Raw genomic sequence first — 24432 nt, 5'->3', positions numbered from 1 at the left:
TCCCCTGCCACTCCCGGCCACGCCCAGCCCCGGCGCCCCTAACCTAGCCCCGGGAGCCACGCTCCACCGGTCCACGTCGACTCGACCTGGCCCCGCCCCATCCTTCCGGCCACGCCCCACGCAGACACCGCCCCTTCTGGAGTTACGCCCCGCCCCGTCGCGTGATTGACAGCGCAGGGCTGCGCCCGAGGCCTAGTCTCGCGGGTGGGCGTTCTCCCGCGGGCCGGGGCCGGAGGCCCGGGGTGTTCCGTTGCGTTTCGACGCGCGCCCTCTCTGCCCTGTGCCCGGCCGCCCTGTCGTGGGGACTCTCGCCCTGCAGCCTCCAGCCCGCTGGGACCTGGCCTTTCCCCTGCACTTGCAGGAAATGTCTCCTCAGAACAACTTGGGCACAAGAGCCCGTTTCCAGCTGCGAGTTTAATGAAATCTGACCAAAGATCAAGTATTTCTGTGAAAATTGAGCGTGCTCCAAGTTGAGAGGTGCTGTAAGGTGTGGAGGGCGGACTGCACTTAAGTACTAACTAGGACTTAGTGATGGTTGTGATTGGACGGTGGTGAACCATGTGACATAGCTCATTAATAAAGTTTATATCGGCTACTTGTTCAAATGGTAACATTTGGGATATGATGGGTAAAGTAAAAATATACTTTAAAATGACTGTCACCTGGTTCTTTTTACTTTCTTAACGTAGCTACGAGAAAAGGTAAAGTTACACCTGTGCCCCCACCACGTTTCTGTTGGGGCTGCGGCTCTGGACGCTCACACGTGGATCAAGACACAGTGTACCCTATTCCCACCCTGACATTCTCTGCAAACATCTCCGCTGTTGATGCGGTCACCGTCCTATCGGAACTTGAAGCTACGTTCGCTTTCCCAGGTCTCTGCTGAGAGCGCGTTCCATGAGGTCCCCTTGATAAGTATGATTGTGAGGCTTGGGGAGGAGAGGAAGCCTCCCAGGCCACTCAGCCTGTGGGCGGCAGCAGCTTCTTCACCCTCCCATTTGTCCCATCACATCTGGTGGACAAAGAGCCAAGTTGCAGGCTGAGACCCAAATGTCTTCACTGAAGGTCAAGCTGCCTCCAGGTTTGGCTATGAACATCGCCCCCGTGGCAGCAGGTGACAGGCTCTATCAGGGCTCAGGGGATCCCCGAAGCCTGAATTCCATCCTCTCCTGCTACTGTCTGGTCTCTTAGGGAAGGAGTCACCGACTGAGAGGTGGAGGTGGGCGAGCAGAGCAGGCTCCTTGGGGCACCAGTTTTATGCCTTTCAAGTCTTGGCTTCTTCACCCACAAATGGGGTATGGCTCGTAGGTCCACTCTGAGGGTGAGACAGGTCAGGCCTCCCGGTTGTGGGGAACGGGGCCCGCACAAAGCACACCTCAACAGAGCCCAGCTGTTACTGTTTTGTAGCGCTGCTTTGCAAATTGCCAGGCACTGCACACCCCTGGGAAGTGGCTGTTCCGAGCCAACAGCAGCAGCATGGAGCAGTCGAGGTGCAGTCATTTGGGCTGTGCTCATGTTTGAAGGCAGAGCAGGAGGTGGGATGGGTTCTAGGGAAGTTACAGCTGGGCAGACGCAGCTGTAACTCAAACTCAGAACATACTGCAACTCTAGCCATTTTTTGGAGTGTGGTTAAAACGATGATGATGGTGGTGGTGATGGTGGTCTGGGTTCTATTCCCTACCGTGTCCTCTATCAGATATTCCCGAGGCCCTTCCTTCTTGCCCTTCAGTGTCATCCTCTCCAAGAGGCCTCCCTGAATCCTCAGATCTAAAGTGGCCCCCCCAGTCACTCCATCTCATGACCAGGTTTTATATTCTTTATTTGAAATGATTAAAAAAAAATTTTTTTTTAAGATTTTATTTATTTGAGAGACAGAGAGTGAGCGAGCGAGAGCGCACAAGCAGGGGGAGCAGCACAGGCAGAGGGAGAAGCAGACTCCCTGCTGAGCAGGGAGCCCGATGCGGGGCTTGATCCCGGGACCCTGAGATCATGACCTGAGCTGCCTAACCGACTGAGCCACCCACACGCCCCTGAAATTTTTTTAATTAAACTAATTTCTGTCTCTCTCCACTAGAATGTGAGCTCCTTGAGGGCAGGGCCCTCCTGTCTTGTTCTCAACCTGATACAGAGTGGACCCTCAGTGGCCTGACCTGTACTGGGCCTTTGGCCGCCAGGCTCCCAGTGGGCACTCAGTAAATACCGGGTGATCACATGAATGAAGGCATAGTCCCCAGTCTCCCAGTTTCTTCAGGGTACACATCCAGAAACAAGGGTTCTAGCCCCTTTGTGATCTGCTGATCTCTCTCTCTCTCCTGAAGACATTCTAGCCTTAACATTTCACACCTATAAGCCAACATGACACTTCAGGGGAGCATGGGCAGAGCAGAGCAGAGAGGGGCATTCACTTACCTTATTCTAGACTCTATACTTTTATTAATGCAGCCGCATATGGATCAACCTTTTGACCAGGCTTTCATCCAGCCTCCTTGGGTTGGAAGAAATAGAAACTCACTCAGAGGCACTTTAGGCAAAAGACGCACAGGTATGGGAGAGGCTAGAGGCTGCTCCATAAAAACCCGGGCCATCTTGAAAGGCTGTGGGTCTCCCATGACAGCAAACTAGAACCACTGCAAACCATCTGGGTTAGCTGCTGGGTCTAGCTGGGTGTCCCCGGGTGACACGGTCCCTTGCTCACTATCTCTGTCTCCATACACATGGAGGACGGTGGCTGTCCTACTCCATCTCACTTCCCACAGCCAGAGGTGACAGAAGGGTGGTTCCAATGCCAGTCTTGGGTCCAAGGAGAGGATCTGATCGGTTCAGCTGTGGGCCTGTCATCCAATCAGTGGTGACTGGAAGGTGGGGGTCACAACTTCCAGAGGTGGCTGCTGAACCCCATCACTGTAGGTAGGCAGACAATTTTCTAAGCAGCAGCTGCTCCACAGGCTTAAGTCATCCCAAACAGGCCGAGTCACCAGGAGTGACATTAAAAGTTAACAGTGGTTGGGGCGCCTGGGTGGCTCAGTCGTTGGGCGTCTGCCTTCAGCTCAGGTCGTGATCCCAGGGTCCTGGGATCGAGCCCCGCATCGGGCTCTCTGCTCGGCGGGAGGCCTGCTTCTCCCTCTCCCACTCCCCCTGCTTGTGTTTCCTCTTTCTGTGTTCCTCTCTGTGTTTCTCTCTGTCAAATAAATGAAATCTTTAAAAAAAAAAAAAAAAAAGTTAACAGTGGCATGGCCAGACACACTGCAACGGGACGGACATTGGCACTGGAGTTGATCCCCAGGCTCCTGCTGTATGGCATGCCCCCCTCCCGATGGCTGGTTGTGAGGAGCGAATGAAGACAGCACTGTTATGTCCCCAGACTTGCCTCATCCCACTTGGAACCGACACATTTTGGATTCATGTTCTGGATCCTACAAGACCCCTCAGCTATCCTCAGAGCCACTCAGGGCCTCCTAGGGCCTGCTTCCACCTCCAGACTAGTGCCCCCGGGGAGCTGGCCAGAACACAGCAATGTATGACTCTTTCCCTCCCAGAAGTCCTCCCCAGGTGGATGTGCCTGGGAGTGCATGCTCTTGTCACACAGCCATGTGGAGCCAGGCAGGCAGGGTGTCCTCTCCTGAGGGGCCCTGCCTCCCATCACCTCACTCAGCTCTCTTGGGGGGCATGAGCCTAGTCAGCACTCTGTGGTTCCAGGCTGGTGGGCGGGCAGGTGGCAAGACAAATGAAATGCTGGTAGAAACGTCTCAGCATTCCGGAAGCTCTGGGGAGGCCTCCTGCTCATCAGCTTATCTAGAGAGCAAGGGCTGGGAGCCAGATACTGGAGTCACTTGTGGTTAGATCCAGCTGCCCGGACTCTCAAAACCAGGTGTTCCTTTACTTTCTAAATGTGAAACAGAGCGCGCGCGGGAACCACAGCGTATTTGGGAGAGAAGACAGCTGCCTCCTTCCCGATAAGCAGCTACAGACGGAAAGATTTGCAAAGTCCCCTTGTCTCCGCTGGCCTTACGAAGAGGCTGTGCCTAGAATGTGTGCAGTCACTACAGTTCCAGGATCCTGCACATTTCTCTCTGTAACGCACAGCAGGCTTCCATTTGGAGAGGTCCGTTTCGACGCAGGTCAATGCCTGCCTCCAGCGTGGTGGCCCAGGGCACACACCGCCACAGACAGGTCACAGAACCTAGGCTTGAACACGCCGGCTGCCACCTTCCACCCTGCTCCCTGGGCAGCTGCTGTTCCCAAAGCATGGGCGTAGCTGTCCGCTCCCCTCATCGCCCACGGGAACCGCCGCCTCCGGGCACTTTCCCCCACCGAGAGGCCCTCTACAGGGCGCTCCGGGCCTCCCGCGGGTCCCCGGCGGCAGGGTCCCCGGCGGCAGCGGCCCCTCCGGGACTAACACCCCCTTCCCCGATCCTCCCGAATGTCACTCTTCCTTGCACAACAGCCTCCCTGACGCAGAATTCGCACCCGCGGAGAGACGCCGGGGTCTGGCTGCCGACCCTGCCCAGGGACGCCGCCGAGGGCCAGCGTCACTCAACGGTGCCTGGTGTTAACCTCAGCAGGAAGCAGCGTGGCATCGCTCTCTTCTCCCGGCTCCGCGTCCGCCCCAGGCCGAGCTCACCCGCCACCTCGAGTCCGGCGCAACGAGGACCACGCTGCGGCGCCTGCGCGCGCCTGCGCAGCCGCGAGAGCGTCCACGCGCATGTGCCTGGACGCGTCCATTTCCCGGCCGCCCCGCCCCCCCCGCCGATGGTTCCGTCCGAGGGGGGCGGGGCCAGGCGCGGCGGGAAAATCGGCGCGGAGCGCGGCACCGCTTCCGTCCTGCGCGGTACCAGGTCCCTGTTCGTGTCCCCGGTCCCGCCATGGCACAGCCCCGACTCACCGACTTCTTCGCGCGCCGCCGCCCCGGGCTCCGCGCCGCGCCGCCGCGGGTCAAGCCGGTCTGGCGCACCCCAAGCCCCGCCAAGCCCGCGCCCGGCGCCCCGGCCCACACCCCGGGCGGCAGCCGCAAGCGTGCCCGCCCGCCCGCCGAGCCCGCGCGCGACCACCCTGCGCCGCCCGCGCGCCGGAGGCTGCGGCTGCCGGCCGACACGGTGACGGGGGAAACTGAGACCGGGGCGGGGGCAGGGGGGACGCGGACCGGGGGTCTGGCTGCAGACGGTGCAGCGTGCAGAGAACAGGCCCGGAGCCGCAGCAGGAAACAGTGGAGAAGGCCTGGGGCCCGGTCACCGCAGACGGCAGGGGGCAGGTGTGCTGTGGCCGCCGCGAGAACCGGGCACAGAGCTCCGCAGCGAGGGCGCAGAGGTGCTGGCGTGAGGAGGGCCAGGGCTTAGCGGGCTGGTAGACGTCTGACCTGCCTGCAAGCCTGGGCGGGGGGTCAGGCCGGAGAAGAACAGGAAGCAGGCGATGGGCCCGCTCCTCTGGCTCGACTCCAGCAAAAACCTCCACTGGTGCCCCCAGCAGCGCGTATTCTAGCTAGCTGAGGGAGGGAGGAATCCCTTCCACCACAGTCTCGTCCACTCGTTCACCTTTGGCGTTCTGCCCACCAGGTCTCGGATCCCGCTGACCCGGCTGACCCGACTGCCCCAGCTGCCCCCGCTGACCTAGCTGACCCCACTGTCTGTGCTGCCCCTGCTGCCCCCGTTGATCCGGCTGCCCCTGCTGACCCGGCTGCCCCCGCTGTCCCCGGCTCCCCAGAGCAGGCCCCTCTCTCAGCAGGTCTACAGCCCTGCCTGGCCGCTCAGGAGAAGGTGAGGTTGGACCCTGGGTGGGGGAGGTAGAGTGATGTGGGTGTGAATGGCCAGCTGAAGGCATCTTGTGTCCACAGGCTTCCTCAAAAGTCACTTTTTCTGAGCTCAAGTCGTGCCTACAGCGGGCACGGGAGCTAGGGGCCCGGGCCCAGGAGCTGAGGGCAAGTGCCCAGAGGAAGGATGCTGGGGAACCCAGCGTGCCCGAGGACCAGGGGCACCCAGCAGGGCCATGGTGAGTCCTGGGTGGGCGGTCAGGCACCGGAGGAAAGGCTAGGCTGGTGGGAGGACAGGACTGGGTAGAGGCCAGGGCTGCTCCTTCCATGGAAGCCGTGCAGGTGATGAGGCTCTCAGATCCCAGCCCTGCCACTGGCTAGCTCCGCACCCTGGCTTCCATCCGTGAGAGGTGCCACTTCTTGCCGCGGGGGGCCCTTGTGAGCTTCAGATGCTGTCAACAGCTCACCGTTATTGGGTATTTGTCTCCTGTAGCCATGTCTGTCCTCCCCAGCCCCTGTGGTCATCGAGTGCCTCTTAGAGATGAGGGAACCAGGGTTGGGGGTGGCCGGGGACTTCCCTAGGTTGCCAGGCAGGACATGGCAGAGCTAGGTTTGGAGCTATGCCTTTCTGTCTGCACCTCCAGCCATGTGCATGATGGGACACGGGGTGTGCGGGGGCCGTGGGAACGGGGGTGTGGTGTGTCGGGAGTGGTTCTCAAGCCCCGACTCTGGGGTCTCCCTGGCCACATTGCCTGCCTGCTGTTGGTGCTAGAGGGGTGTGGGTCTGCTGCTTCCCCTGACGCCTGGATCCCTCCCTGGCAGTGGACAGAAGGCCCCTGCCTATCAGCGCTTCCATGCCCTGGCCCAGCCAGGGCCCCCGAGCCTCGTGCTTCCTTACAAGTACCAGGTGCTGGCGGAGATGTTCCGCAGCATGGACACCATCGTGGGCATGCTCTACAACCGCTCCGAGACCGTGACCTTTGCCAAAGTCAAGCAGGGCGTCCAGGACATGATGCGCAAGTGAGTGGCCCGCCACAGGTGGGGCCCTCCCCCTGCCTGCGGAGTCTGCCGTGTGCCCTGCCGGCCGCTCTCTGACCCCAGCACCTTGTTCCGTAGGCGCTTTGAGGAGCGCAATGTTGGTCAGATCAGAACTGTGTACCCTGCTTCCTACCGCTTCCGCCAGGAGCGCAATGTCCCCACCTTCAAGGACGGCGTTAAGAGGTCTGATTACCAGCTCACCATCGAGCCGCTGCTGGACCAGGGTGAGTGTGCTGTGGCCGAGCTCACGTAGCCCTGAGCCTCCGGTTCCCTGCCAGGGCCACGGTTTTGAGCATGGGTGTTAGGCGTCGGGTCCCCGGCCTCCTACGATGCCCGGGGTCTCAGGGCTGGGGACTCAGGCCTGAGCTCTGCCCACAGAGGCTGGCAGCGCGGCGCCCCAGCTCACGGCCTCGCGCCTCCTGCAGCGCCGGCAGGTCTTCGGCCAGAATCTGGTGGAGCGCGTCCGTGAGCACCACAGGGTGAGTGCGCGCCCCGGGATGGCCAGCTCCACCCCTGGAGGAAGCCTCTCCCCAGCCCGCCCTGTCCTCCGTCCCCTCCTCCTGTCAAGGCTCGCTCCTACCTGCAAGAACCAGGTCCTCTCTAGAGTTTTCTGAGCCCCTCCTATGGCTGCCTCCTGCAGGGTGGGTGCGGGCTGGGCGGGGGGCCCTGGGCCCGGTCCCCTAGCTGAGGGGGAGGAGCTCAGCATGGCAGCCTCAGGCCCTGGGAGGTGCATGATGGGCTCAGTGGGTGCTGGTGGCTGCTGTTTCTGGCTCTTGGCCCAGCCGAACACCTGGAGCTCAGGTGCGGGACCTTGCCCGAGGTCGCTCAGCTGGGACAGGAGCCCAGCAGCTTTGCCTGCCCCCACGCGGATGTGCCCAGGGTCACCCGGCACGTCCTGTCCCCTTTGCACACAGGCCTTCCTGGCCTCCCTGAACCCTCCCATGGTGGTGCCCGAGGACCAGCTCACACGCTGGCACCCACGCTTCAACGTGGACGAGGTGCCTGACATCGAGCCGGCCGAGCTGCCCCAGCCGCCCACCACGGAGAAGCTGGCCACCGCCCAGGAGGTGCTGGCCCGTGCCTGCAGCCTCCTGTCGCCCAGGGTGAGACTGTGTCCGGGATGACGGGGCAGGGCAGCCTGACCCTCCACGTGGGTACCTGACAGGCTCCATCCTTGGCCAAGTGCCTTGCGGGTGGCGGGAGGTGCCCTCCCCTCATGCCTGGATGCACAGGGTGCTTGGGCTGGATAGACGGCGACTCCTGGGCAGGGGGTGCTGCTCCTCATTTCTCCCATCTGACCTGCCACAGATGGAAAAGGCCCTGAGTGACCTGGCTTTGCGTACGGCTCAGCCCAGCAGCCCTGGGTCCCCCAGCCCTGCCCTGCTGGCCGCCCCACCGGCCGCCCCGCCTGCGGCCCTGAGGGGGTTGTCCCAGGACCTGCTGGAGAGGGTGAGTGTTGGGGGTCCCGGCAGGGGGGCCGCGGGGCTGGCCTTGCCCTGACTGCCCCCTGGCCCCCTGCAGATCCGGTGCAAGGAGAAACGGAAGCAGCTGGCCCAGATGACGCGGCGGCCAGAGCAGGAGATGCGCCTGCAGAGGCTGGAGCGGCTGCCCGAGCTGGCCCGCGTGCTGCGCGGCGTCTTCGTGTCCGCGCGGAAGCCAGCGCTCACCATGGAGGTGGCCTGCAGCAGGATGCTCGGCAGCTACCCTGCAGCCATGAGCCCCGGTGTGTGCTGCGTCCTCCCCGTGTCCCCGGCTCCCGGGTGAGGGTGGGCGCCGTGGACCGGCTGCTCCCCACGTGTGGGGTCTGTGGTGTGTGCTGGGCAGGCACAGTGCCCTTGAGGTCACCTCTGGAGCCTCTGCTCACAACCCAGCCGGTCACCCTGCAGCCCCTCGGACAGCCCTGCGCCCCACGGGACCGGCAGCTCCCTCCTGGGGACCGGGACCAGGACCGGCGTGGGGCTCGGTGGGAGGGTCAGCTCCTTGGCAAGGCTGTCCCCCATCTTTCCACTGTTCACTCTGCTTCTCGGGGGCACGGACAGGCTTGGCGGGTGTGGGCGAGAGGGGGAGGGATGGTCCTAAGGAAGGCCTGCTGACGGCCCGGACACCCACCCCATGGGGGCTTAGCGCCCACTCAGGTATGCATGGGCCCCAGCCTCACACCCCCCTCCGTCTGCAGGGGAGATGGAGCAGCACGTGCGGCTCCTCTCCGAGCTGCTGCCCGACTGGCTCAGCCTCCACCACATCCGCACGGACACCTATGTCAAGCTGGACAAGGCTGCTGACCTGGCAGAGGTCATCACACGGCTGGCCCGCCTTGCCCGCGCGGAGGCGGTGCTGTGAGCGCCTCGCAGACATGGGCTTCCGGTCCCTGGCCTGGCCCGCTGTGTCTGTTTTACTCCCTTTAGGAACACCATGCACTTTTCCCCCTTCTGAACTCCCCACCAGGCTCTCTGGGCAGTAGGCCTCCCCCGGTGCGTCGTATCGTCATTAAACTGGTTTCTGTTGGGGACTTTGTCTTTGCTGTGTTTGGGGTGCAGGGAAGTGGGGCAGGAGGTTAGGCGGTTGGCAGAATGCCCCCCTGGACGTCGATGTGGGAATCCTGGATGGTCCAGTGGGCTTGGCGTCCCCGCTGGACCCTTGTAAGAGGGAGGCAGTCTGCAAGCCTGGAGAGTGGTAAGCCGCTGGCTCTGAGAATGGAGGGCCGGCCCTGAGGCTCTAGAAGCTGGGAAAGCCAGGAGACGGTCTCCCTGGAGCCCCCTGAAGGAACCAGCCCCAGCAACACAGACCAGCCCTTCCCACATCTGGAAGCCGCCCCAGGCCACACCGGTCTCCTGTTTGCCCTCTGTGAGAACAGAACCACACAGTGCCATAGACAGGCCTGTGCAGCCTGCCATGGGGGGGGTCCCTGCATGTCCCGGCCCCAAGGCCAGACCCCACCCTGGCACCTGGACCGAGAGCAGCCATTCTAGCAAATCAGTTTATTCACTTCTCGCGGTGTTTGTGAGTGCACCTGCAGGGGCCTGGGGCTGGGCCCCGGCCGGAGCCGCTGGCTCCAGGCCTTGGCACCCCCACAGCCCGCAGGAAGGACCCCAACGGTGGCCTAGGCACCAGAGAAAGACAACTGCACAAAACCCTTACAAAATTAAAAAAAAAAAGTCCAGGCGGATGGCTGGTGCCCCCTGGCGGCCAGAGCCAGCCACCGGGCTGGACCTCCTTCCTGCCAGGATGGGGCCAGAGTCACTCGAACTGCAGGAGAGAGAAGAAGGGCACGGGCGTCAGCTTCTCCCTGCCCTTCAGCGACGTCAGCTCCACGAGGCTCACGCACTCCAGCACCTCGGCCTGCAGCTGGCCCAGCAGCTCACAGGCTGCCCGCATGGTTCCTGGGTGGGGGGAGGGGGTTGGTATGCTGACAAGGCTCCCAATGGCCCGTGCAGGGTCCTGCTGCTCACGGGTAAACTGTAGAGTGCCGGGGCCCCAGTCCACTTCTCACTCCTGCGGTGAGGCACTTTCTTGCAGCCCTAGCAGCCCTCCTGCCAGGCCCTCTGCTGGGGGGAGACCCTCACCGCCAGTGGCCAGCAGATCGTCCACGACAACCACCTTCTGCCCCGGCTCCAGGGCGTCTCTCTGGATTTCCAGCTCAGCCTGCAGATGGGAAGCAGGCCCACGGTCTGCATGTGTCTGGAAATGGCCTGGGAGGTGACGCTGACAGGATGCCACACGGTCTGAGCCCCACTCTCAACCCACCCAGCGGTTTCCTGGCTGCGTGAGCTAGCCTGGTGTCTCAGGCTGAGCACCACCCACGGAAGGGCCACTGACCCCACAACTATCCCTGGGGGACCCAAGCGGTGCACGCAGCCCACTCACCTTGCCATATTCCAGGGTGTATGAGGCAGACACAGTGGGGCCAGGGAGCTTCCCTCGTTTTCGGATGAGCACGCAGCCCAAGCCAAGCTCCTGGGCCAGGGAGGGGCCGAACAGAAATCCTCTGGAGTCCAGGCCTGTTGGCGAGAGCTGGGGTGTCAAGGGGCAGCTGGGGGGCACCGCAGCACGAGATCCCTGTGGGCCAGTGCTAGAAGAGGCCACGGAGCCTCTGCAATGACAGAAGGCCCCTAGCTCTGTCGGCTCCAGCTACAGGACCAACGACATCCGTCCTCTTGCACCCACCGGGCACAGGGAGTGCTGGGTGCTGATGGGAGCTGGGGAGCCGGGGCCAAGGACCAGGTGTGTCTGGCACGGGCCTGTACGTGACTGCGTGGCCTCAGGGGAGTGACCGGACTTCTCCCCATCTCTAACGGGATAGCAGTGACCATGGATCAGACTTGAACGCCTCTTGTCGTCCTTAAAAGCAGCATCTGCCTGGAAAGGGGCAGCGCAGGCCCTCACCCCACCCAGGGGTGCAGTGGCAGCAGCTTCCAGAAGGAACCCCCTGGAGGACTCAGCCAAGTGGAAGGCTGTGGGCCCTCCCAGAGGCGGGGAGCCATGGGCGGGCCAGGAGAGGGGCTCGCACAGGGACAAGACCTGCCAGGGTGCGCGTGGGGAAAGGGCCCGGCCCGCGGCCCAGTACACACTGGAGAGGGAGAGACTCTGGTCAGACCCTCCCTGGGGAAATTCAGCCGCGGGGCCCCACGTGTCCGGAGCTGAGGGCCAGGAACTTGGTTGGGGGGGGGACGCTGCCCTCCGCCGCACCACCCAAGGCTGTACCCACCCTCAGGCTGCAACGTGGGGCGCAGCGGGTCCATCCCTACAACCCACCCAAACACCCGTGCAGCGTTCGGCGTGTCCCCTGAGGGTCGCCCCCCGAGCCCCTCCCAAGCAACCGCGGGGCGTCCGTCCTGTGTTCGCTCTGCCCGGGGGAGAGGATCGCACACGCCACCCTCACGGGGCCTGGCGCAGACCCGGCGACCCCGCCAACCACACGGCCTCCCGGGGCGTCCCCCTGGGGTTCAGGCACCCGCCCCCGGCCCCTCCGCTTGCCCACGATGTAGTCGATCTTGCCGCCGTGGGTCTTCTTCAGGTGGTTCGCCAGGAGGCTGATGGAGGCGCGGAAGGAGTCAGGGTCCTTCAGGAGGGGCGAGATGTCCCTGGCACGCAAGAGCAGGCCGGGTGACCCCAGGGGTCGGGACCGGGCCCCGCGCCGCCGCCCTCCCGTGCCCCGCTCCATCCGTCCGTCCGTCCGTCCGTCCGCGCGGACCACGTGGCCGGCGGGCCCGCACCTGAACAGCACCCCCGGGACAGGGAAGTCCGGGAAGCTGCGGATGCGCCGCGCCACCAGCTGCAGCTCAGGGTCCGCCATCTGGCAGCCGGCGCGTGTCGGCGAGCGGGGAGCTAAGCTCGGCGACTGGGGGCGGGGCCGGCAGCTCTGCGCCTGCGCTCAGCGCCGGCGGGCGGGGCCGGATTGTGGGGCGGGGCCGCCGCCAGCGCCCGAAGGACCTACCGTATTTCATCGAATCTTAGGTGCCAACGTTGTTAAGGCGCGCTTGTTTTTCTGTACCCTGAACAAACGCGTCCCCGCCTAGGGCGGTTTGCGCGCGGCCGGGGGGCGAAATCGGCGTCTACGCAGGCCCGACCGGGCTCCCGGGGAAAGCCCGAGGGGCGGGGGCGCCGGGCCTGGAGGGGTGGGGCCGGCCCCGGGAGAGTCTGGGAGGAAGGAGGGCCAGGGCCACCCGAGAGCACCGCCCCGTCAGCGGAGGTGGGCGGTGGCTCGGCAGCCCGGCGCTGGACGGAGCGAATTCCACGCCAGCGCACCCCTCCCCCTCCCGTCAACTTCCGCAAAAAATATAGCTCTTAAAAAAAACAAAACCAAAAATGCCTGTTCCTTTATTCTAAAACTCTTCTTCATAATTTCCCAAGTCTTACAACGGTGCAGCTTCGGCATCACAATCCCCGCAGAGACGTGAAAAGCCCCCTCTACGGAAGGCGGCTACGCAAGCCTTCGGGCAGGGGCGGGAGGGTGCGGTGAGGTGGCAGTCTACACCCGCATACGCAGGCCCCTCGCGGTAGGCCACACCCGAGCCAGGGGAGGAGGGTCGGCGGGGCAGCTGCGAGGCACCAACTTGCCCCACAGGGTACTGGGGTCAGGATCCCTGAGGAAGGTGAAAGAGCAAGGTCCCCCCTGGACCAGGGGGGCCTTCCTTGGCTGCGGTCAGGATCCCCCTCCACGTTCACAACCCCACCCTGGAGGGGTGCAGGGGGACCCTCTGCATAGGGCCAATGGGCCAAAACAGGATTGGCACGGCCGACTGTGACAGCGAGACTCGGGTCGCAGCCACGTCCTGTGGATCCTGGGATGGAGGCCGGCAGAGGGAGGCCGAAGGGCAGCATTCAGCTCTGGGGCTGGGGGTCACCGTTGGCAGGGTCAGCCGGGCCAGGACTAGGTCTGGGCCACGTGGCGCCTTGCAGGTCCTGCTGCTGGCGGCAGGTGAGGTGTGTCTGGTGTGGGCAGGGCAGGGCAGAGGGCAGCGGGGCTCCTCCGGCGCGGGAGCCCTGAGGCAGAGTCCTCCCGCCTGCAGGTATTAGTGGGGCCAGGAGCACTTCTCCGGTCTGGACTCCGGGGGCGTCAGGCACTTCCCTAACTTTTCACAGCCTGGGGGCGCCCAGTTCTGGCAACAAGAAGAGAGAACACGAAGTTGCTCAGTAGCAGCCCGACGCCTGCCCTGCCCCACCGCTTCTTGGCCTCAGGGTGAGGACCCGTGGCCAGGCAGCCACCGGCCCTGCTGTGTCTCCACGTTTCAACAACAGCTGACTCAGGAGGGTCCTCAGCCTGCTCAGGATCATCCACACAAAGCTCTCTGATCGTCAGCTGGGGTCAGAGCTGGCCTGTTTCAGGGGAGCCCCTCGGCAGGGCACGTGAATGGCCACACTTGCTCTGTATGGCCGTATTTCTCCCGGTCCGGAGGAGGGAGCCTTCCTTGTTTCGCCATGTCCCCCCACTGCCCATGGGGTGTCCCTGTGCCTTGGTCGGGAGACTCAGAATCACCCTGGGGGCACTCCCCCCACAGGGGGCTTCAGAGGCTGTTAATGAATCAGAACATCAAGGGCAGTGAGAACCCGGTGAAGGTCTCTCCTGCCCTGCGTGGCATCACGTGGCCTCTGGTTGCCCATGCAGGGTGGGGCCGGCCGCTGGGGCAAGGCAGGCTTTGGATAAGGAAGCTGTTCTCAACGTCGGACGCAGAGCAAAATGACAGAGTGTGTGCAGGATACAGACTTTGCCAGTCTGGGAGGTTGTGGGGAGCCAGCACCCATGATTCTGGAGGCTGATCCACACTGCTCTGGTCTGCCTTCAGTTCACTTGTGGGATTTGCGGGGGAGGGCTGGTCCCCCAGTTTTTCCGGGTCCAGGGGTCAGCCAGCTGCAGCAGCGCCCCAGGCAGGTCCCTCCACCCCCACGTCCACTACATTTGCACGCGGTGGGCAAGGACGCTGCCACCTGGAGCCCCAGCCTGGGCAGGCACCACATGCATTTGCTGACAGAGGGCATGCTGGGGGTGGGGACAGCTCGCTTTCACAGAAAGATTAAAGATGGGGCTTGGAGTGGGTGTGGAGGGCTCTCAGGCTCCTGGGACCCCAGGCACCTTGGTGGTCCTGAGACGGGGACCTTCTGCTGCACTGCTGTGAGTTCACAAGGCAGACCGCCCCTCTGAGGGAAGGAGGCAGCCCTGCCGGCTTCTGCCCTGAATGTCCTTCTTGGGGAGCCTCAGGACACGAAGCCCCAGGTGTGGACAGCAGCGACAAGGCCACCCCCACACTGGCCCTGGCTAACGAGGCAGCCTTGCCCGCCCTATGATCATGCCCAGCATGATTAGCTGCTAATGCCCGACTCGGTCTTCCCAGCACACGCCCCCCCCACGCCCACGCCCCCCACGCCGCATTGGCTCCTCAGTGCAGGCTGGACTCCACGTGGCAGCTGCGACGTGCTCAGCTGCTCTCCAAACCACCGCGCGGGTCTGCGGGCCGCTCGGGGAGAGGGGCCGTCCAGCTGGAACGCGGGGCTACGCCATCCTGACGGTGCTCGGTGGGTTTTGGGGTGCAGCCAAAGCTTCTGACACTGGGACACCGGAATCACCCATCTTTGTGGAGCGGGGTGCCACACACACACAGTTACAGGGACAGGACTTGCAGGCGAGTGCCCACAGGGTTCCAGGAGATCTGTCCCTGACGGGACCTTCAGGCCATCAGCCCAGCATGTCCACACCTGCAGAGGAGCCAAGCGACCCCCTGCCCCACCTGGGAGGTCTGCGCCAGAGCAGCAGGACAGAAGGGGGGCTCGAGCCCACAGCCCCAGCAGCCTCCAGAAGCACAGCAGCTCCAGTCTATGGGTGAGGGTCTGGGGTGTGCAGACGTCACACGGCCCCAGGGACACCCTCCCAGCATCGGCAGCCCGTAGCGTATCAAGCACTTACCATGACGGCCTGGTTGCACATGTTGAGCTGGGGCTGTCCAGGGACCAAGGTCTTCTGATGCTGCCGGACGACCAAGGTGACCCTGCGAAGGGCATCCAGGTACTCGGGGCTGGCAAAGCTAGAGGCAAGAGTGCCAGGTCACTGAGGGAGGGAGGCCCAGGCAGGCCATCGAGGCAGGCCACCTAAGCAGGTCGGGAAGGGGCCCGGGAGTGAGGGATCCCTCCCTGATGGAGCCACCAGCCAGCGGCCCCCACCTCTACCCCTGTGCCCAGGAGCAGGCCTGCACCTCAGGAACCTTCCCCACAAATGAGGTTGCGGGCACAGCGGCCACGACTCCTGCCTCACCAGTCAGGCTGCCCGGCCAGCACCCCCAAGGGCACCGCCAGGGTCACATGCACCCCCGAGCAGACCCAGATCTCTGCAGGCTCCTGGTGCCTTCTGCTTTCTCGGTCCCTCTGGCCCAGATTTGTGTAGCAGGAGCAGTGGGTCCTGCCCTGCTCATCATGGTCTCTGGATCCGCAACTGTGGCACTCCCAGGTCAGCCCTGCTCCTCAGGCCCTCCACCCCGTCCGGCAGGCTGTGCTCACCGCACACACCGCCTGCAAGCTTTTCAAAGCAGGTCTCAAGGCCTGTGTCAAGTCTTTCCACGATTCTCTGGCCAGACGCACTGGGAAGGACCGGCTTAAGCTAGGTTCAGCAGTCTCATTGGCAAGGTCTGCCCTGGTCTCCTTGTCTGGAGCATGGGCACAAGTGTGACGGGGGCACGTGTGACTTCTGGGGGACCCTGGAGGCAGTCATGCTCCCCCAGAAATCGGGCCCTGCCATCCACTCCCATGGTCCTGCTGGGTCTTGGCTCTGAAGTTACTTCCAGGGGCAGAAGGGGAGCTCAGACTGCTTCCTCCCAGCCTCCCGCTGGTCTAGCTTGATCCCCAACCCCACTCGCACGTGGCCCTGGGCTCCAAACCTGTGGCTGGTGATAACCACAAGGGGCTCCCAGCTCCCACCTGTGAGTGTCCTGGAGCGTCCATAACAAATGGCCACAGACTGGGGCTTAGACCACCGGCATCTCTTCCCTCCCGGTTCTGGAGGCTGGAGTCTGAGATCCAGGCAGGAACGCACCCCCTTAGGAAGCTCCAGGGGTCCCTTCATCTCTGCTTCCGTTTTCACGTGGTCTCTCCCCTGTGTCTGCATTCCCTCTTCTGTCTCCCATGGATACTCTCATTGGAGGTAGGGCCACCCTAGTCCAGGACAACCTCACCTCGACCCTCACCTTAACTACCCCTACAAAGTCCCTACTACCAATAAGACCATGTGTGAGGTTCGAGTAGATGTAGGTGTGGGCACACCTGTTTCCTTCCCAGGGTCCTGGGCCTCAAAGCTGGACAAAGGTCCCGGGCAGTGTCTCAAGTGCTCTGGATGGCATGGCAAGGCCCCGTCCCAGAGCCTCGCTGGCAGGGGCCCTGGGGTGGATCTTTCCAAGCTGTGCTGCCTGCCATGCACAGAGCTTCTCATCCACCCCACACCTGGACCCTCAAGCCCCCAGTGCAGCCGTCCCTGAAGGCAGCCCAGGTGGGGGTCACACGGACCCGTGAGAGAGGTAGACAGATGGCAGACAGATGGCAGGCAGATGGGCGCACCCGAGAAAAGCAGGCCACGCACGGCACCGTGCCGGAAGAAGCAGCGTTTGCCATGGCAGACACCAGAGGACAGGCCTGGAGCACCTGTTGGGGGCAGGAGGCCCCCGTGTGTTGCTTTGTGCTCTTCTGTGTCTCCAAGAGCTCAAGACGCGCATTTGACTCTTTGGTAACACCCAACCCGCTGGTGAGCACCTGCACTTGGTTGGGCCCGGCCAACATCTTCTCAGCAGCCTAAAGGCCTCCCCGTGCCCCAGCTCACCTGAGGGGGTACCTCTCCCCCGGGTCTCGTCCCAGGTGGAAGATCAGGGGCAGCTTTGTGTGCTCCTCCTGTGTGTGGGTGGTGACTCCAGAGACATTCTGCCCAGGGCAGAAATCAACACCCTGAAACGAGAGGCCGGGCGGACGGTGAGGGCTGTGTGCATGTATGTGCGTGTACACATGTGTGTGTGTGTACACGTGCATGCATGTGCGTGTGTGTACACGTGTGTGTACACGTGTGCATGCATGTGCGTGTATGCGTGTACGTGTATGTACATGTGTGCATGTGCGTATACGCGTGTGTACGTGGTGTGCGTGTGTCCGTGAACGTGTGCATGTTTGTATGCGTGTGTATACGTGTATGTACGTTTGTGCATGTGCGTGTACGCGTGTGTGCATGCGTGTGTACATGTATGCAGTGTGTGCACGTGCGTGTACGTGTGTGCATGCGTGTATGTGTATGCACGTGTGCGCGTGCGTGTACAAGTGTGCATGCATGTGTGTGTATGCGTGTGTACGTGTGTGCATGTGCGTGTACGCATGTGCATGTATGCACGTGTGCATACACACGTGTGCTCGTGTGCATGCATGTGTGCGCGTGTGTACGCGTGCGTGTACATGCATGTGTGTGCATGTACGCACGTGTGTGCATGCATGTGCTTGCACGTGTGCGTGTATGTACGCACATGTGCGTGTACGCGCGTGTATGTACGCACGTGTGCGTGTGCGTGTACGCCTGCATGTGCATGCGTGCACCCACGCCCCAGGAGCCCAGGCAGCAGTGGCCGTGCGCCCCGCGAGGCAGGAGCTCCCCGTTCCTGCGTGCTGCATCCCAGGACGCACGAGTGAGTGCTCTGGGGCTGAGCGCAACGGAGCAGGCCTCCTGTAGGATGTCTTTCCCACATCCCTGGCCTCCGAGCCGCTGAGCCCTCATACCTGTGTTTTTAGTACCCCACTGTACCCCTTTTTTGGGGAATGGGAGTTGACTCTCTTTAAAATGTTTTTGGGGTACCTGGCTGGCTCAGTTGGTGGAGCGTGTTAACTCTCGATCTCGGGGCTGTGAGTTTGAGCCCCATGTTGGGTGTAGAGATTGGTTAAAAAATCTTGAAAAAAAGAAAAAAAAGAGTGCTACCGCTTAAACAAAATACATAAACTGTTTTAGCCCATCTGGTAGCTTCCAGGACGAAGCCACCCCACCTGGTCTGCTTCCTGCGGCCGCAGTGCCCCGTGCTCAGCGCTCCCTGAAGGCTCCTGGGCCGCCTCGGAGGCCAGAAAGAGACAGAGGCCCATGGCGGCGGCCCAGACGCCCCGGGAACAGCAGGGACTGAAAGGGACTACTGCTGACATGTTCGAGGACACAGGAGCACAGATCATGTGCATCAGGCCCAGCTCCACACCCTCCCCAGGCCGCCCCTGCCCTCGGGTCCTCTCCTGGTTGGGGGTGGGGGGAGGGCAGCTTCAGCTTCTGAAGTCAGCGTGTGGCATGAGCACCGTCCAGGTGCTGGGATGGCCCTGGGGCTCCCTCCCAAAGCTGCTGCGCTCATGGCCTGGAGCTCTGTCCCCAAGGCTTACAGGATGCGGGACTCCCTGACTTGGGAACAGGAAAAGCCAGAATCCTGACGCCCTGGTGAGCCCAGGGCCCCTCAAGCAGCTTGGCTCCAGTCTTCAGCCAACACAGGACACGGCTTACAGGGTCTGGAAAGGTGGCTGTGACCTGTGCACGTGAACCCCAGAACTGGGGCCTGGGGACAGACGTGTGCCGCTCGCTTCTCAACCACGAGCAACTGGAAGGCTTTCTGCAGGCCCCAGTGCAGGCGATGGGCAACTCCCCCGTGTGTGACCCCCCCCCCCCGCCCCGGTGTCTGTCAGGGACAGCTGGCCAGTGGAGCAGGTAATACTCTGCTTTTCAATAAAGCAGGAGGTAAGGAACCCATGAAATTTCATTTATCTGCACTGAGCTGTGATTCCTGAATCAGTGGCCAGAAAAATAAGGAGAATCGAAGATGGAGAGGGCAGCCAATAATGGATGCCCAAGTGGGCAACCCCTTGACCTTCTGGGAGCAGAAGTGTTGGAGAACACGTATGGATTCGACAACGAGAGAGCCACCACCTCCAGCACAAAAATGTTGGTAGCTAATGGTCTAGACAGAACACACAAATCCTCATTCAGATGCAAATCAAATACGGGATTTAATTAAGACGCTGCTCATTAGCACAGAATTTCCCTTACGACTGCTGTCCCGTGAGGGAGGGCGCGGCCGTGGGGCATCAGAGCCAAGCCAGCCCCAGTGGCCCCTTCCCCCTCAGAGCCCAGGCCTGTGCACAGAGCGGAGCATGGGGAGCGGGGCACACCTGCCCCTCTGTAGCCCTGGCCCGTGGAGCCCTGCACTTAGGCTAAGTGTGGGATGTGTGGGATGTGTGTACCCCACTCCTGCTGTGCCCTGGGCTGGTACAGGGAAGCTGGCCCCTCCCTCCTCCTCTGCCCTCCCTGCTCAGCCAGCCCCAGGGGAACGGAAAAGCCTGACCTGGGGTGTGGCCGGGCCCCAGGGATAACAGCATAGCTGAGAAGCTAGCAAGGTCCATGCGGGTGATTCCCAAGCCAGGGACCACAGACCTGCACACACTGGCTGAGACGCACCCCAGGCCTGTCCCTTAGGTTGGGAGCCTGCCCGGGCCTGGCTGTGCCCCAGCAGGGCAGCCCCGTGGCTTCTGAACAAAGCTGCTGGCAGCGTGTCAGCCGCCTGGAAGGGCTGGGAAGAGGTGGCCTGCCATCCCCCTGGTGCTCCAGAGAGCAGCCAATGGCCGCAGGGACGCTGTCACCCTTACCTCTTGGGCCCTTCGCACTCTCACACGCCCCCTGGGTCATAGTGACCCCTGGAGGGAGAAGGGCCATCAGAACAGCCGACGGTCAGCCCACTCCCCCACCGGGCAGCTGCCCCCCAGGCAGGGACTCCCCTGACCTCTACACAGAGGAGAAAAGAACCGTGTGCTTCATCTGCTGAGAACTCAGAAGCTATGCCAAGCCAACAGCCCTGAGGGAGAGGGAGCCCTGTGTCCGCGGGCGGGGACGGCCTCTCCCGATACTTCCTGGCCCACCGTAAACACAGGACGGGTCACCCAGGGAGCTGCTCCACCTGCAGAACTTTCTGCACTTTCCCAACACCCTTTCTGAAAGAAGCTCCCCCAGCTCTTCCGGGTTTCGGCCCGCGTGGAAGCTGGGACGGGTCTTATCTGGGCCGGGGCTGACTGGACCCTGACCCGAGGGGCCCCAAGAGCCTGCAGGGCCAGGGAGCCCCAGGGGGGCCTGAGCAGTGGCTGCTCCTGTGCCACCTGGACTCTCGGGCAGCCGACAGCGGGGCCGGAGAAGGCCCTGGAGAGAGAAGCGAGGCCACACAGCTGCCCCCAAGCCCACACGGCCAGGCTCTGGGTTTTCGGGTGCTCCTATGACCTCTTAGCCTCTGAGCACCTAAAGGACAAACCACATGCAGCCCTGCCTGATAGGAGATGGGGTCCCAGGTGCTCAGGATGGCTGAGACTGTACCTGAAGAAAGGACGGGCTCAGCTGCGGGGAGGGACAGCAGGTGCGGGGACCCTGGACACAAGCTAGAAGGGCTGGGGGGGCCTGGAGGAGTCCTGTGCCAAGAGCACAGGCCAGGCAACGGGGCTCTGCCATGCCCTTTACCGAGAGTGTTCTGGTAGAGGTTGGGGATTGCTGTCACAGTGAGTCTGGAAGCCCACAAGTAAGGTGGCGAGCACGAGAACCCTGTGGCCACCAGCCCTCTGCAGAGGCCTCTGGTCCTGGCCGCCTGTTGGCCTGCGCTGTCCAGAGGTGTCCTCCTAAGGACAGGGTGTTGGGGGTGCAGAGTCCACGGCACCCCAAGCCCCCGTACCTGTCTGAACTCCTCCCAGGAATTGGTCCAGGTCCAGAAATGGGCCTTGTACTGGCCAAGGGTGACCGCCATCAGCGTGTTGCCGCGGTAATAGAATATTGGCCTGTTGGGGAGGAAAGGAGAGGGTCAGGAGACATGAGAAACTTGTGGGCGCACGGTTATGCTGACATGTTACAGAAATGACTATGCTGGGCTCACACTGGGCACAAAGGTGAACAGGTCCACCAGGCTGTGAGGGGTGAGCCCCATGGTCGGTCCCCTTGGCTCTCGGCCCTGGGGGTGAAGCTGGTGGCAGGCAGAGAGCGGCTCTGGCCCTCACCTCGGGGAAGACAGCCTGCTAAGACCACCACCACCTGCACCCCCTCCCCACCAGTAAACCAGCTCTTGTGCAAAGTTCAAGACAGAAAAGACAGGCAACGCTGAAGACACCTAACAATGCTGTCTCATCTGCGCCCTAAAGCCGAGGCCGCGGCGGCTCCGAGGACGGTGGGACCGCTCCCCTGCTACACGACTTGGCATTTCAGAATTCATGTCCCTCGGAGCAGCCTGGAAACCTCGTTTTGTTTGAGCAGAACAGCAGCTGGTCTCAAGCCAGGGAGAAGCTGAGTCTGGACATGAAGGATCCAGCGGGGATGGAGCCCAGGATGGGGCCGGGCTCCAGGGGTCTGGACGGCTGGTGACTCAGGCAGAACAGTCTGTCCTCCCTCCCGCGTCCCTCCGCCCCGAGCACTGGGCCTGGATGTGCCCCGATGCCCCAGGTCCTGGGAATGGTCTCGGAGGACCAGGGCTCTTGCCCCTCATGTCCTCCCCCTGCCCTGAGCCAGCTGGGGGAGGAAGCTGCTTTGTCAGCTAGGCTTGGCTCTGTCACCTGGTGCTGGGGGGCCAGTGCCCGGCTGGACCCACCTGTCTGTCAGCTGGCCCCAGAGCATGGCGGGGAGCAGGTCCAAGCCGTCGATCACCCTGTCACTGGGCGGCGCCAGGCCTGCGAGGGACAGGCTGGTGGTGAAGAGGTCCATGACGCTACCCAGCTGGTGGCTCACCTGAAATGATGGGACGGAGGTGCACTCAGGACGCCCTGTGCTGACCAGATGGCAGCCAGGGCTCAGGTCCCCGGGCATGGGCCCATCTGCTGCCCAGCCAGGGGCATATGGTCGCACCCCCTTCAGCGCACACACACAGGGACAGAAACCCTCTCTGCCCGATGTCCACATGCGGGTGCACACACCCTGGCCCCGGCTCCTTCCTCTGGGCCCTGCCTTTGCAGCCTCACCCTGCTCCAGGCTGTCCTGGAGCCCCTCACGTCATTGAGGGTCAGGCTGAAGCATGTGGGGCCACCACACTCACTCTCCCGCCTCAGGACCCCACAGTGGAGGGACAAGCCCTCTCCCTGGGAGAGTGGCTTTGGGAGGTTAGGGCCGAGTGCAGATTCACACTGTCCCATCCCCAAGTCCCGAGCCTTCGTTTCCGTGGTGACTATGAATCGGAAGGAGACAGGTGAGAAGAGGGGGCAGGAAGACGGCGGCGGGGTCCAGCCTGGTGAGGCCGGCCCCTCTGAGCCCATCTGTCACCATTACTTTAACACTGAGGTAGGAGCATGGGTGGAAAAAAGACCCACGAGGCCCAGAGCAGCACGGAGGAGGGGCCGCTGGCTGGGGCCGACAGGAGGGCCCAGAGACTACCCTGGCCCAAAGTGCATGGTCTAACTCCACGCAACCAGCAAGACGGGTCTGAGGAAAGCAGAGCTCTCGGCCAAGGGCCGTGTGCTGGTCCCCACGGATGCACGTCTGCTCCGCTCATCTGGAGCCCGCTGGGTTCCTTCTTCCCACCACACAGCTCAGTGGCCTGGATCTGGGGGTGAGGGGCGGGTCAGTGGGGAGGCCTGGAGAGTCTGCTGGCAGGCTTGGCGAGGCAGGCACCCCGTGTGCACGCGGTTGGCTGGGACCTCCAGCCACTGCTTCCCACGCCCGGGATCACGTGTGGACACGGAGCACATAGGCCACGGCTGCTCACATCGCAGGTTCTGCAGCCCGGTGTGGGGGAACGGGAAGGCATTTGACTTAAACCTTCTGCGGAGGTTTGTAGAGAGGAGGCGGCGGCCAACGCATTATCTCATTGCCACAGCTTCTCTCCCTTGCCACTGTTTTTCGACAAAACAGAAAAAAAGAAATCCAAATATTTTAACTGCCTGGAAAAAGTAAATGGGGAGGGGACACTGCCGTGTGGGTGGCATGGTGGGGTAGACCAGGATATCTGACATCATCCTTATGCGCACAGGACAGCTGGGAACACACAAAGAAACTCTTCCTGAAGGACAGAAACTCTCAACATGCATGACGTCTTTAAGAAAAAGCAGTCCATCTGCCGTGGGCACGTGGGCGTCCCGGCCGGTGCTACCACCACGCCCAAGACTCCACTCTGGAACAGTCACCCTGCCAGGCATGAGGGGGGCTGAGTATTTGAACCTGCTGGACACATGACACAGTGGTGCAATAAAGTCCCCCCTGGTCATCACAGGGCACAGGCCTCACAACCTGTCGGCTTCAATTTCAGCGTGTGCCGAGGGACACAGCGCAGGTAGGCCACACGGCTCTGTTCGGCACACTCTCTCCTCTAGGGAGCAGGGCCCAGAAGGGTGGCGAGCCAGGCGGATGAGGATGATCCCAAAGGCTGGAGCCCTCCCTTGGGAGACAGGTCCCCACGGAGATGTTCCCGGAGGGAGAAGCTGTGGGGGAGCCAGGGGCGGAGGGGGGGGCTCCATGCCCCACGCCTGGGGCCTGCTCCCCACTCTGCCACCTGACAGCCAGCAGTCCTGACAAGTGCGTGCCTCTCCTGGGGCCACAGTTGGCTAACATGTAGCATGGGAGCGGTGGTGACGGTGGTGACGATGGTGATGTGATAGTGGACAGAACAACACCCACCCCTACTGAGGTCCACGTCCCAATCCCCAGACCCTGTGAACGTTTCCTTACATGGTAAAGAAGGAATCAAAGCTGCCAAGCAGCTGGCCTTAAAACAGGAGCTGATCCTGGATCCCTGGGAATGGCCAAGGGGCCAGAGCCAGAGGGACGAGGGTCACCGCGGGGCCCTGACCATGGACAGTGACCAGGGGGGGCCCAGAGCCAGAAGGACGAGGGTCACCGTGCGGCCCTGACCGTGGACATGGCCGGGGGGCCAGAGCCAGAGGGACGAGGGTCACCGCGGGGCCCTGACCGTGGACATGGCCGGGGGGCCAGAGCCAGAGGGACGAGGGTCACCGCGGGGCCCTGACCGTGGACAGTGACCAGGGGGGCCAGAGCCAGAGGGACAAGGGGACACTCGACTGACCGTTGCCGGCCTGGACGGTGGAGGGAGGGGCCGTGGGCCTGGAGAAGCCCGGAAGGACGAGGAAACGGATGCTCCCCCGGAGCCTCCAGAAGGAAGTAGCCCTGTGATGCTGTGAGCCTGGCCCAGGAGGCCTGGCCGGTCTTC

At 62.7% G+C, this 24432-nt stretch overlaps 3 protein-coding genes across 6 annotated transcripts in view; 1 reads left to right on the top strand and 2 right to left on the bottom strand.

Annotated features, from left to right (window-relative positions):
- Positions 1-4768: 4768 nt before the first annotated feature.
- Positions 4769-9309, top strand: CDT1 (chromatin licensing and DNA replication factor 1). The gene is made up of 10 exons (XM_081806223.1): positions 4769-5093; positions 5550-5750; positions 5828-5982; positions 6566-6763; positions 6860-7005; positions 7160-7260; positions 7696-7884; positions 8090-8230; positions 8303-8504; positions 8958-9309. The coding sequence occupies exons 1-10, from the start codon at positions 4863-4865 to the stop codon at positions 9119-9121; spliced, it is 1728 nt and encodes a 575-aa protein (XP_081662349.1). The 5' UTR covers positions 4769-4862; the 3' UTR covers positions 9122-9309.
- Positions 9310-9744: 435 nt separating this feature from the next.
- Positions 9745-12152, bottom strand: APRT (adenine phosphoribosyltransferase). The gene is made up of 5 exons (XM_006734072.3): positions 11995-12152; positions 11756-11862; positions 10646-10779; positions 10345-10423; positions 9745-10161 (listed from the first exon to the last, which is right to left on the bottom strand). The coding sequence occupies exons 1-5, from the start codon at positions 12072-12074 to the stop codon at positions 10019-10021; spliced, it is 543 nt and encodes a 180-aa protein (XP_006734135.1). The 5' UTR covers positions 12075-12152; the 3' UTR covers positions 9745-10018.
- A 429-nt stretch (positions 12153-12581) lies between these two features.
- Positions 12582-24432, bottom strand: part of GALNS (galactosamine (N-acetyl)-6-sulfatase) — a 26393-nt gene continuing 14542 nt past the window's right edge. Inside the window, exons 10-14 of one of the 4 annotated variants that reach the window (XM_081806226.1) lie at positions 21868-22004; positions 20965-21067; positions 17076-17197; positions 15180-15261; positions 12582-13380 (exon numbers count right to left, since the gene is read on the bottom strand). In XM_081806226.1, coding sequence (XP_081662352.1) covers positions 13294-13380; positions 15180-15261; positions 17076-17197; positions 20965-21067; positions 21868-22004 — 531 coding nt within the window. In that variant the 3' untranslated portion in view covers positions 12582-13293. The other 3 variants (XM_081806224.1, XM_081806225.1, XM_081806227.1) reach the window with 3 other exon arrangements.

The sequence above is a fragment of the Leptonychotes weddellii genome, chromosome 16 (assembly GCF_054177405.1).
Source record: "Leptonychotes weddellii isolate Sample4059 chromosome 16, ASM5417740v2, whole genome shotgun sequence".
NCBI classification, from domain to species: Eukaryota; Metazoa; Chordata; class Mammalia; order Carnivora; family Phocidae; genus Leptonychotes; species Leptonychotes weddellii.
This window is presented reverse-complemented; position numbering and strand designations above follow the sequence as displayed.

Excerpts from the sequence above, each read along its gene's own strand:
- APRT (XM_006734072.3), bottom strand. The coding sequence starts at position 12,074 with ATGGCGGACCCTGAGCTGCAGCTGGTGGCGCGGCGCATCCGCAGCTTC. Across the intron at positions 10,424-10,645 it reads ACACCCTGGAATATGGCAAG|GCTGAGCTGGAAATCCAGAG; the intron begins GTGAGTGGGCTG and ends TCCCATCTGCAG. Across the intron at positions 10,162-10,344 it reads CGATCTGCTGGCCACTGGCG|GAACCATGCGGGCAGCCTGT; the intron begins GTGAGGGTCTCC and ends CCCCCCACCCAG.
- CDT1 (XM_081806223.1), top strand. The coding sequence starts at position 4,863 with ATGGCACAGCCCCGACTCACCGACTTCTTCGCGCGCCGCCGCCCCGGG. Across the intron at positions 6,764-6,859 it reads GTCCAGGACATGATGCGCAA|GCGCTTTGAGGAGCGCAATG; the intron begins GTGAGTGGCCCG and ends CTTGTTCCGTAG. Across the intron at positions 7,006-7,159 it reads CGAGCCGCTGCTGGACCAGG|AGGCTGGCAGCGCGGCGCCC; the intron begins GTGAGTGTGCTG and ends CTCTGCCCACAG.